We start from the raw sequence: 12,829 nt of genomic DNA on the forward strand, positions 1-12,829 counted from the left end.
GCCACGGGTCCAGACGGCATTCCGGGCCGCGTCATCAGAGTGTGCGCGAACCAACTGGCTGGTGTTTTTACGGACATTTTCAACCTTTCCTTCTCCTTGTCTGTGGTCCCCACATGCTTCAAAATGTCCACCATTGTGCCTGTACCAAAGCAATCCAAAATCACGTGCTTAAATGACTGGCGTCCTGTTGCTTTGACCCCCATCATCAGCAAATGCTTTGAGAGACTAATCAGAGATTACATCTGCTCTGTGCTGCCTCCATCACTGGGCCCATTGCAGCTTGCTTACTGCAACAACTGCTCCACTGATGATGCCATTGCATCTACACTACACACTGCTCTCTCCCACCTGGAAAAAAGGAACACATGTGAGAATGCTGTTTGTAGACTACAGCTCAGCATTCAACACCATAGTGCCCTCCAAGCTTGATGTGAAACTCCGGGCTCTGGGCTTAAACAGCTCGCTGTGCAGCTGGCTCCTGGACTTCCTGTCAAGCAGACGCCAGGTGGTTAGAATGGGCAGTAACATCTCCTCATCACTGATCCTAAACACTGGAGCCCCGCAGGGCAGTGTTCTCAGCCCACTCCTGTATTCCCTGTACACACATGACTGCGTGGCAACACATAGCTCCAATGCCATCATTAAGTTTGCTGATGATACAACGGTGGTAGGTCTGATCACTGACAATGATGAAACAGCCTACAGAGAGGAGGTGCACACTCTGACATGCTGGTATCAGGAGCACAACCTCTCCGTCAACGTCAGCAAGACAAATGAGCTTGTGGTGGACTTCAGGAGAAGAGAAAGAGAACACAGCCCCATCACCATCAATGGAGCACCAGTGGAGAGAGTCAGCAGCTTCAAGTTCCTCGGTGTCCACATCACTGAGGAACTCACATGGTCTGTCCACACTGAGGCCATTGTGAAGAAGGCTCATCAGCGCCTCTTCTTCCTGAGACGGCTGAGGAAGTTTGGAATGAACCGCCTTATCCTCACACGGTTCTACACCAGCACTGTAGAGAGCATCCTGACTGGCTGCATCTACGCCTGGTACGGCAATAGCACCGCCCACAACTGCAAAGCCGTGCAAAGGGTGGTGCAAACTGTCAGACACATCATCGGAGGTGAGCTTCCCTCCCTCCAGGACATATGTACCAGGCGGTGTGGGAAAAAAGCTCAGAGGATCATCAGAGACTCCAGCCACCCGAGCCATGGGCTGCTCTCACTGCTACCATCAGGCAGGCGGTATCGCAGCATCAGGACCCGCACCAGCCGACTCCGACAGCTTCTTCCCCCAAGCAATCAGACTTTTGAACTCTTGATCTCTCACGATCAATATACATCAGCACTGCACTTTATTAATCTTATTATCTCACACAGGACTGTCATAAATTATATTCTCTCTTAACAACACAGTGGCAACTGACTATCAACCGACAGCCTGAATGTCAATACAGTACAATACAACCTACTGTATATTTTATATATACTATATATACTATTTTTTTTATTATTATTTAATTATTTTTTTTAAGTGTATTCTTTATTGTGTGTATTGTATATTGTACATTGTATGTTATTATTTGTATATTGTGTTGTGTGTAATTATGTGTATATTCGATTTTAAATTGTGTTGTGTAAATCTGATGTTTATTATAAATTGGTATATGTCTCATCACTGTCATGACTGCTATGTTGCTCGGAACTGCACCCAAGAATTTCACAAACTATTGCACTTGTGTATATGGTTGTGTGACAATAAAAGTGATTTGATTTGATCTGACCTAAAGGCACATATCTGCATAGATAAATATTAACTACACACATACTTTTGTATGTACAGTACCATTCATCAAATGTGTGTTGTGTTTATTGGCATTTTTTCCAACAGAGATTGTTAGGGAGACCACTGCGGCTCATTTAGCCCTACTTGTGCCGAAAAACATCTCTGCATATCCGTCAAATGGTGAACGTTTCACTGAGGGACACATTGATGTGTGGTGGATTGTCCATGATGGAGGCCTGCTCATGCTTCTTCCCTTTCTTCTGCGCCAACACAAGGTGTACACACACACAACAAACACTACAAACACACACAGTTAGCACATTGGGAAAAAAAGTAAAGCAGCTCTTTTGAAAAACTAAACCAATACACTTAAAATCAACTTAAAACATTTATCTTTGAGATGAGAACAATCTAGGAAAAGTCCAAGTGAAATTAAACATAGTCATCAAACACTGATATGATCACATTGCTATGAAATGTTCAATCAACTTGATTTTTACTGTTTGCTTAATTAAATTATTTAATGCAACACAGTTCTTTAGCATTTGGTCTCAACTTGTGGGATCTTCAGTTCCCAGCATGCTTTGCATGGGACTGGATTGGTAGAGTAATTATTGAAAATAAGTGTTATTTTAATATTTTCCAATGCAAAATATACAAGTAGGAGATTTGTAAGTGTTTAATGTTATGATGTTGGGATTTAGAGAAGTTTCTGTCATGTTGGATTTTTTTGGAGGTTAAAAGGTTTTTTTGTGGCAATTTTATTGACTTTAAATAATGGTAGCGTGCTTACACTGTGAAAAGAAGTAATCTGCAAATGTTTCCTTAAAAGAATATTCCGTGTTTAATACAAGTTAAGCTCAATCGACATAATGTTGATTATCACAAAATGTATTTAGAATCGTCCGTCCTTTTCTTTAAAAAAAGCAAAAATCGAGGTTACACTGAGACACTTACAATGGAAGTGAATGTGGCCAATTCTTGGAGGGTTTAAAGGCAGAAATCTTATAATTTAATTTTATAAAAAGAAAAGCTTATCATTTTATAAAAGCACTTACATTAATTCTTCTTAAGCTGTAAACTTGTTTAAATCATTGTTTTTAAAGTGATTTTAGGGTTTTGGGATTTGTTGACATCGTCATGGCAACAAAGTATATAAGTTTACACAGAAAAGGTTAGTAAGCGATTTTATCAAACTAAAATCATGTTTACACGCATATTGTTTATGTCTTGTGGCTAAACTTTTGAAAAAGTGAGTATTTTAACATTCAAAAATTGGCCACATTCACTTCCATTGTAAATGCCTTTTAAAGAAAAGGTGAGACAAGTCAAAATGTATTTTTGTGGTCATCAACATGATGCCACAAATGCTGTCGAATGAGCTTAACTTGTATTGAACCCGGAATATTCCTTTAAGAAAGATAAACGTCTACCTAATTTAATTTAAAATAAAGAAGTCTATTTCAGTTTTAAATTTAATTGCATTCATCAAAGGAATGTATTGCACTTCACGAGAGAAGCATTATTTGTGTGCCACCTGAGATTGACTGTTAACACAAATTGGTCCCCATGAAGAGCGTTTCAATTCGTTCACTTTTAAAGTTGCATTTTCATTTGGATGCAACTTAGAAGGTTGTTGCCTATGCAGACAGATAGCAAGGCAGTTCGCTAGGGTTTTAAACAAAGACTACATTAAATTCACATTTTTAAATGATCTGTTTACAGTTTAATAAGTACTCCAGCCTAGAGTGTGAAATTGTGAATATATATCTATAGATGATATTTTAGGGTTCAGGGAGTAGGACTTGATCACTGTCCTGGGCAATTACTGTCTGTGCTACATTTATGTGTAATGTTATAATGAAGAACTGATTGTATTAATGCACATGCTTCTAGGTGTGGAGGAAGTGTAAGATGCGTATCTTCACTGTGGCTCAGATGGATGACAACAGCATTCAAATGAAGAAAGACCTGATAATGTTCCTGTATCACCTGCGGCTTGATGCTGAGGTGGAGGTGGTGGAAATGGTGAGGAACGCACATGCACACACAGCCTCTGCACACATGCATAAAGACACACATCCATACATACAAACACAAGATAACCTTGTATATTTTTTGCTTCAAGCATGACAGTGACATCTCGGCCTACACCTATGAAAAGACCCTGGTGATGGAGCAGCGATCACAAATCCTCAAGGAGATGCATCTTACCAAGAACGAGCGAGAGAGAGAGGTACTCATACTCCTACTGAGCCAGTCAAGTCACAATATTGACAGACAAAGAACATAGAAAAATTTCTTATTCTAACAACTATTCATTTTCATTAAAGCAATAACCCACAAGAGTTGGCTTGGCACAAAGTTGAGTAAATAAACAATTTCTCCACCAAGTAGTTCATTAGTGAGTGATATTGTAGCTATATATGGTATTAATGGTATGCTAATATTGAATTTAACTGACATGATAACAGGTGTGTGTGTGTGTGTGTGTGTGTTAGCTATTTTATGGCTTCAAACATGGCTCATCCAATCATATTTCAGTAATATTTGTAATACTTTTGTTACCATTAGGTAATGGTTTGTTTTCTGTTTTGGGATCATGAATGATTAAAAGAAACGGGAGATGCAATTTAATCTTTCTCTTCAGTGAGATTTCCATTCTCTGGTTAGTAACTTGGGCTGTCAATCTATAATTTTTTTAAATGAATTAATAACATATGTCAATTAATTAATCAAATTAATTGCAATTAATCACATGGCAGACAACCTCATTGATAAGACAATACAAAAAGTGTCTTAAGAAATCATAATGTTTCATATCATTGAACATAAGTCTGTTACTTGTCTTATAACTTGCCTTAATGACATTTTGTTTATTATTATTTTTTTATAATTAATCCCACTAAATTTCATAACACATTAAATTGACAGCCCTAGCAATAACCAATCAAATGTGTGTTTCTTAACCTTTAATCAGTCTAAAAGTATTGGTGTTCTCGTCACAGATTCAGAGCATCACAGATGTGTCTCGTGGGTCTATTCGGCGAAAGAACCCTTCAAATCTGCACACTCAGAGGAGTATCGCTGAGGAGTCAGTGGTGGGGAGTGGCCAAGAGAAACCTGAGGAGGAGGTAGCTTCTTTCTCCCTGTCTCTCCTTCTGTTTCTTTCTCTATGCGGTTATCCATTCAACGAGTGACTTTGTACCTGTTTTCCATTTGAGCAAATCACGCCCTTCTTCTCTCTGTGCCATTGACTTGCCGATTAGTTGATAGCATGGACCTGTCGGCCATGAAGATAGCATCTCTTTATCACTTTCTATTTTTGTCTCTATCTCTCTTCTCTCAGTCATTATCTACTAGAAAATCTCCTTGTTCTGTTAACACCCTGGAAGTGTATCTTTCTCTCTCTCTCTCTCTCTCTCTCTCTCTCTCTGTCCTTCTGAAAAATGAGGCTACAAGAAAAGAGACAATTCTCACTTCTCTATTTTTTTTATCCCTTTTTACCCTTTCACTCTTTTTACCTTTCTCTCAGTCTGTCCATCTCTCCCATCCTTGGCAGGTTCAGCTCATTCAGGAAAAAAATGCCACCCCCACCCCCACTAGCCCCACCTCCCCTACCTCTCCCACCCCAGCGGTCATAACTCCTGGACAGGAGGTGCAGATGACCTGGACGGATGACACAGAGAAGGCCAATATCCCAGCAGTAGCCAACCCAGAAAGTGTAAAAGATATGTTCAACATGAAACCGTGAGTCACGCCAATGAAGGTCTTTACTAAATGAATGGAGCAACGCTATCTCTAGATTATTTGTATTGAATTAGGTGAACAGGGAAGGTCAAATTAATCAATCAATGGATCAATCAAAAATTGGATCCAAGTTATAAAGGAAATGTTCAATCAAACATTGTTCAATTGTATTGGATAAGAGGATAAGATGTTAGTCAGTCCTTTGCAGAAACAGTTAAAAAAGTCAATTAGGCTTCTTAATGCAAGAAAGACTCTGTGTTGGTGTTGATGTTTAGTGACGACTTTAAAGACTAAGCTAACAGACATGGATTAAGAGACACAAAACTGCAATTTTTATTTCCTGTGGTCTTCACACTAATTTAAAAACATAACATGTGGTGTAGTCAGTGTGTTGTGTACTTTTTCTTTTTTTCAGTTTTTCTCTGTTCACTGTTATTTTCACCCTTCTTTTCCTTTGTTTATGCCTCAGGGAATGGGAGAACCTGTGAGTACACTTTCAAGCCAATACTAATACTACTTCATTAGATTCCCTTTGTATATTTAGTAAAACAGGGCACATTTAATTATTATCACACATGAATGCACACTTCGGGCTCCTTTTTCGTGACCATGCTATGCCGTTGCTCGTAGCGCTGCGTCTTATCTAATTTTTGTGAGAGCGCTAATTCTAAGCTGGTGGGAGTGTTTGCATTATCTGTGGGTGTATGTGCACAAACTGTGGGTGTATTGTGTGTTAATGAAGTGGTGCAAAGCGTAATTTTCCTGAGAAATAGGTCATTGCGCTCAGACGTTTGAGAACCACGTCTGTTTTCAATGTAAAGTCTAAACTCAGTTCCTGCATTTGAAGTTTGGGGATTCCACCAGCAGATGATCAAAGAGCTATCAATCACTTTTAATACTAGCCATGATTCGTGTGTCATTAGATCAGTATGATTAACAATTATTATTATTATTATACAGTATGTTTCTTTGGTAGCATAAGGTTACATCTGTTAACATTAGTAAATTTATTAGTTATCATGAACTAACAAGGAACAATATATTTTACAGTATTTATTAATCCTTGTTAATGTTAGTTAATACAAATAGAATTGTTCATTTTTAGTTAATGTTAGTTCATAGTGCATTAACTAATGTTAACATATACAACTTTTGATTTTGTAAGTTATGTTGAAATTAACATTAACCAAGATTTATAAATACTGTAAAAGTTTTAATTGTTAGTTCATGTTAACTAATGTTATTAACTAATGTAAAAATATAACCTTATTTTAAAGTGTTACCATTTATTTTGTATAGCACCTGTCCAAAGCCAAAGGATGCTGTACAGAAATTAAACATAAAACATTTAATAGAGAATCATATAACACATATACATTACATAACAATAAACAATGAGCAGCCAAGCATGTTTCAAGCGTCCTGTAACAAGACCGTGGGTGAGATGCGGGCAAACAAGATGAGAGCAAACAGTCCCAGAAAGGGCAATAGAGAACACATACAACACATCGCGATCCTGAGCAGTTCAGCCAACAATACAGTCACAGAGCAGGGGATTCCTCGAGGCAGGTGGAAAAAAACATGCTCGGTAGTATTTCACCACTAAACACAGCACTGGAACGATGGCAGACAAAACAGGAGAGAGTTCACAGCAAGGACGTAGTTATTTCGCAAAAGAATGTAAGACACAAATGGTCCATATTTCAATTCTTCTAATGCAGTGCATACAGCCCATTTACACTACCAAATTTTTATGAATAGGCTTCATTTATCGACATTGCTTGACTGGAGTATCTAATAGGATGCAGTCGGTGCAATAACTGGAGAAGAACCTCAGAATTAAATTGCAATTGACAAAACATATTAGTGCTATGCGAGTGCAATTTCACCAACCCACTTGCGCCTAGACTTAGTGCATACTTCCACGAAAATATCAAAACTTCATGGCAATGCCCACTGAATTTGCATGTATGACGTATCGCATAGCGCTGCGCTAAAGACATAGCGCTCTTAAAATAGGCCCCTTCATATCTTCCTGCTAAGCAGAAAAATGCTAAAAATGTTGGTATGAATCATATCTCACACTGACAAATAAATATTTGCAATGCCTTTTCCCCCAACGTTTCCACAGGAATCAGTCCAATGTGAGACGCATGCACCATGCACAGAAGCTCAATGAGGTCATCATTAAGAAGTCACAAGAAGCTAAACTAGTTCTGCTTAACTTGCCTGGACCACCTAAGAACCGCACTGGAGAAGAGAACTGTATCCTTATTTTTTTTCCCCCTTGTCTGTCTACCAATTTTTTACTTGTTTGTCTCTTTTACAATCAAGTAGCTTCATGCTTATTTATGTCATGGACTGCTCTCATGTAAATTTCAAAATTTGCCTCTTAACTTCAGATACGCAGACATGGAGTTCCTTGAGGTCTTGACTGAAGGTCTCAACAGGGTTCTCCTTGTGCGTGGAGGTGGACGTGAGGTCATTACCATCTACTCTTGAGAGGCTCAGCTCACCCACCAAATATTCCTCACTGCATAGCCGGAATGCCCCAGGAACCCCAACCTACACCATGAGCAATAACGCCCCAGCACATATCAGATGACTTTGCACTACATAGTCTAAGACCTCTAAAAAGACACCAGCTTAGTAGATGTCACTTCTTTCACATTCTTTTACACATATTATCTCTCTATCTTTGGATCTTATCTTTATTGACTTATTTCTCAGCTCATGAACTCAACAACTTACATATTTCACAGTTCAGTAAAAGATTGAGATGGTCTTTGTTAATACACTCTGATGACTAATTTTCAGATGTTTTCCAGTGACACCCAACCAAAATTTCAATCATTCTAATCTTATTTAATATGAACTTTTCTGAGAACACAAAGCTCTTAAGGGGTGGCCAGACTAGATTTTAAGCATGCAAAATTACTTAAGGTTTATGTTTTTTCATATAGAACAAGAACGCTAAATTGAGAGTTTCCTACATATTGATTTTCAGCCAAGTGGTCAATCTGTGACATTTAGATCATATATTGGTCAAACACCTTATTGCTAATAGAATTCGTCAGTCAAAGTTTACCAAGTTTACCAAAGAAATTATACCAACATTTCTTTGTATGTATTTATATGCATACAGTATAAATGGAAGTAAACAGATCTCAAAATCTAGTATGACCACACCATAACACAGTGTCCTAACCAAATGCGTTGAGCGACAGCACACTTTGTCGATCGCTTGGTTATTATTTTTGCTGCAACGCATTGTGTAGCCCCATCTACAGTGAATTCTCATCGGCTTCCACATAGCTGTATATGAAACATCAAATATTTCCTTCTTGGCTGTTTATGTGAAGTGCGCAGCATTTTTGCTTTCGGTGTGGACAGATAAATTGCTTGTCCCTGGAAACTTTTGTAACCCACTGGTTAGGACAGCGTGTTAGACTTTATATAGCTAATGATTTTCTTCCTCTACTGTCACTCCATTGTTCTATTGTTTGTCATAGGGTGAATAGAGAGGTGAACTATTTATTTGTTGAAAAAAGTCTTCCAGTGTACCATGTAATTGTCTAAGGTGTGTTTTTACACCAAGGACAGAACTGACCAGGGTTTATTGTGAGCCAGGTGTAAGCACTCCAGAGGTTTTTACTTCTGGATCAGTGACTATCAGCTTTGCCCTTCATTATTGCATGTCTTCTTGTCTACATCGGCCTTCTACAAGTCATGTACAACATGAGAGTGTGTGACTGTCTCTGTGTGTGTGTACTGGTGTAGATTTGGAGGGTTTTTAATCGCAGAATATTGACAACTTTGTTCCTTTCATAAATATGTTCACTTAATCCATGGAACTGAAAAATAGTAGACATATTAGACATTAATTGTATTGCTCAATCCACACATATGTGTACATACTGTGGAGAATGAGAGTTATAAAAATCTGAATAGAATCTGCTGTATAATGAAAACCCATATACAGTTTAAATATTCAGTACAGATATAACCCTGAATAGTCTTATTTAAACAGTAGAATTACATATATCTTAAGGGAATGTAAATAGAAAAGGGAATAAAATAACATTTACATTTAAAATATTTATTTACAAAAATATTTATTATTTGATTGATTGTAAAAATGGTCTAAAAATGGAATTTACATCTCTTGCCAAATCATAAAATATTGTGCCATATGAAGACCATAAACAGAACATCTAAAAAAACAAAAACAAATAAATAATTCTTATCTTTACATTTTCATATAAAAAAGGAAAGTGCTGGGTTAGATGTTGTAACATTAACACATATCATGTATCTGATATTACCAGTTATTTTGTAAAGCAGATCCAGTTTTATCTTAGTAACATTTTCTCACAGAAATTATCCTTTTTCACCAGATCAGATGTTAACAAAAATATATTTTAACAGCATAATATTTGTCTAATGTTTGTCATGAATGTCTGAGATTTACTTTTATTTTTCACATTTGTAAAGACACTAATTTGCTACAGTACGTATAAGCATCATCTGTGAAAGAGTGATGCAGACTGTTCAAATCACGAGCACGAGATATTTAGTTTATGTGTGGTAGAAATAGAAAATATAAAACAAATTTAACAAAAGAGTTTGTAAAATTGCAATGATGAAAAAAAGAAATATATTAGAAAACCTAATAGGCTAGTAAAACAAATATTGTTGTGTGTAACTGTGAGACTTTAAAAAGACAAATATGTTACTAACTGTATGTTTTTAACTTTCAAATCAAATTGTGCTGAGTTTGCTGCTACCTTCATTCAAATGTAAATATATCGCATCCCTGCCCCCTAAAAAAAACTAAAGAATGAAAGCAAAAAGTATGAAAAGAATATTTATAGACTATTTTCATTATATTGAAAGTGTGTATTCAGACACCCAAGTTAGTTGAAAGTGATTTCTCACAAAATATTTTACAGGGTTTTGAGTACTACAACTCTACTAGAAAAATGTCTAGATTATCTAGTTAATAAAATGAGAGTTTATCACGATGCCATTGTCAGTCTGTCCGAATTTGTATTAAGCTTACCTCATCGTACCTCAAATGTAGTCTTGTCAAAGTTTACACTAAAGTATACTCAAAAAATATTTTAGCCTATTTTTAAGATTTACGCATTTCAATTTCATAACAAATTGAATTGTGTTATGTTAATATATATATATATATATATATATATATATATATATATATATATATATATATATATATATATTAATAAAGCTTAAAATCTTTTGTCTTTTTTTATTTCATTTTATTAAAGATTCATCAATTCAATTTGATGCAATTTTATTATGAAATTGAAATGGGTAAATCCTAAAATATATTTTCTTAAAGGTATTATGGTTATGGTCTAAGTTTATAGGATTGTTCTTTAGCTAATTCATTGTTTGCAACATTTAAATTATAGCTTGGAATATTTTCTTTACCATTACACCAATGCAGAACCAACTCATCTTTTTATCCAAAACAGGAAATTGCAAATTATATAATAAAAGCTACCTATCACAATTCTTCCAATTTTATTGCTAATGCATTGCTTATATCTGAAATTATTATCTTACTGTTTTTGAAGGATCTTTTTTGCATTTGCTGTTAGTATTTACAGCACAAAAGACAAGTCTGGCTTCTTTGGAGTCCTATGCAATTACAGTTTAGTAAATTCTTTGAGGGTCTCAAATTACTTTCTATTGAATTGTTTATAGCTGCTTAAGAATTAGAGATTAAAATCAGAGCTTCCATTATCTGCCAGGGTGGCTTGCAATTCAGTTGGAACTTTACCACATCAAATAATGCAAAGAAAACATGCTGGGACAAAGCAGAGATTTAGCCATATTGGCTGCATGCTATGCTGTTTGACACAGAGGTTTCACTCTGCAAACAGGACGATTTCTGATGTCCCATTCTTCATGAAATATGGAATATCTGAATTGAAATCACATTGATGCTAAGGGCTTTATTATGTTATCAGATTTGTCTTATCCTTTTCCAAGGCTGTATAGACATAAGGTGTCATAAACATTGCAAAGCATGTAGTTCCTTATCTTCACCTGAAATGGATAGTAAACTATAAAGTTACCCCAATTTGGCCAAAGCATAACTAGAAATAAGCACTGTGAACATTCAAAGTGAAGTTGGTGGTTCTTTTTTACATTTCTACATTGATTCACATTTAATATGTCTGTAATTTTATGCCAATATATCTCTCTTTTTGCTCTCGATGTGCACTTTTGTTGTAGGGAAACCCAAGTAAACGTTTAGGTTATTTTATTATCCATCTAGTTGAATCACAGTGCTCTTTATGCAATGATGACTTGTAACTATCCTTCAACAATGGTATTCTGGTATACTGCGGTCTAGTGGACTAACAGGGCTTATAAAATAACCAGCTAACTGAATTAGATTCCTAAGAAATTGCAGGTGTTTTAAGAAGGTGCTAAAGATTAGTTGAGAGTATTTGCTGAAGCAGTGTGTATGAAAATGTGAAACTCTCTTCAAGAAAGCTGTATGTCCTTGGATTCAACACAGAGGGGGCTATTTAGCCAGACTTGAAGGAATATACAGTATGGAAGTATAAAAGTGAAAATTTCAACTGCCAAGGTTTCTCCAATTAGTGCAATTCAAAATGCTTTTGTATCAAAGACATTAGTCATTAATATACTTCCATATGGATAGTCCACCCAGAATACAAATTCTGTCATCACCCTCATGTCATTCCAAACCCATATGGCTTTTTTTTCTTTCATGGAACATAAATGAAATGTTAGACAGAATGTTAGGGACCTTAGTCACTATTTTATAATATAATAAAAGTAAATGGTGACTGAGGATGATATTCTGCCTAACTTCTTTTTTGTGTGTGTTCATTTGGGTTTGGAACGATATGAGGGTGATGACAGAATATTTATTTTTGGATAAAGTATTCTTTTAATCAAGGGAAGCCTTAGTTTGGACATGACCAGAAGTTACCACAGTTGCTTTGTTCTGGTGTGTTAATATGGATATTCAGAGTGAGATATTTAGGTTTGACTTTTGATTGGCTGATGGAGGTCAGTCATTAATCTTTCAACTGTTTTCCGTGTACCTGTTCCCTTTCAGCATCTTTGTGTCTCCAGGCCTCAACAAGATACACGCGCACCTTAAAGAACTTCTGAAATTTTCCCAGCAGTATGTGCAAGAATTGAGCATTTCTATTTTATCCATAGGAGAGCAGTGACTCATTTTGTATGGTAGTAAACATAGATCCAAAGAAAGTGGTCTTG

General features: G+C 36.3%; 1 protein-coding gene across 2 annotated transcripts in view; it reads left to right on the forward strand.

Annotated features, from left to right (window-relative positions):
* LOC127424526 (solute carrier family 12 member 5-like) overlaps positions 1-10,676 on the forward strand; it is a 75,898-nt gene extending 65,222 nt beyond the window's left edge. Inside the window, exons 19-26 of one of the 2 annotated variants that reach the window (XM_051669842.1) lie at positions 1,892-2,061; positions 3,683-3,814; positions 3,915-4,022; positions 4,795-4,920; positions 5,322-5,536; positions 6,006-6,020; positions 7,668-7,801; positions 7,947-10,676. In XM_051669842.1, coding sequence (XP_051525802.1) covers positions 1,892-2,061; positions 3,683-3,814; positions 3,915-4,022; positions 4,795-4,920; positions 5,322-5,536; positions 6,006-6,020; positions 7,668-7,801; positions 7,947-8,038 — 992 coding nt within the window. In that variant the 3' untranslated portion in view covers positions 8,039-10,676. The remainder of the gene's footprint in view (positions 1-1,891; positions 2,062-3,682; positions 3,815-3,914; positions 4,023-4,794; positions 4,921-5,321; positions 5,537-6,005; positions 6,021-7,667; positions 7,802-7,946) is intronic. The other variant, XM_051669843.1, reaches the window with a different exon arrangement.
* The last annotated feature ends 2,153 nt before the right edge of the window (positions 10,677-12,829 follow it).

The sequence above is a fragment of the Myxocyprinus asiaticus genome, chromosome 33, assembly GCF_019703515.2.
Source record: "Myxocyprinus asiaticus isolate MX2 ecotype Aquarium Trade chromosome 33, UBuf_Myxa_2, whole genome shotgun sequence".
In the NCBI taxonomy this organism is placed as follows: domain Eukaryota; kingdom Metazoa; phylum Chordata; class Actinopteri; order Cypriniformes; family Catostomidae; genus Myxocyprinus; species Myxocyprinus asiaticus.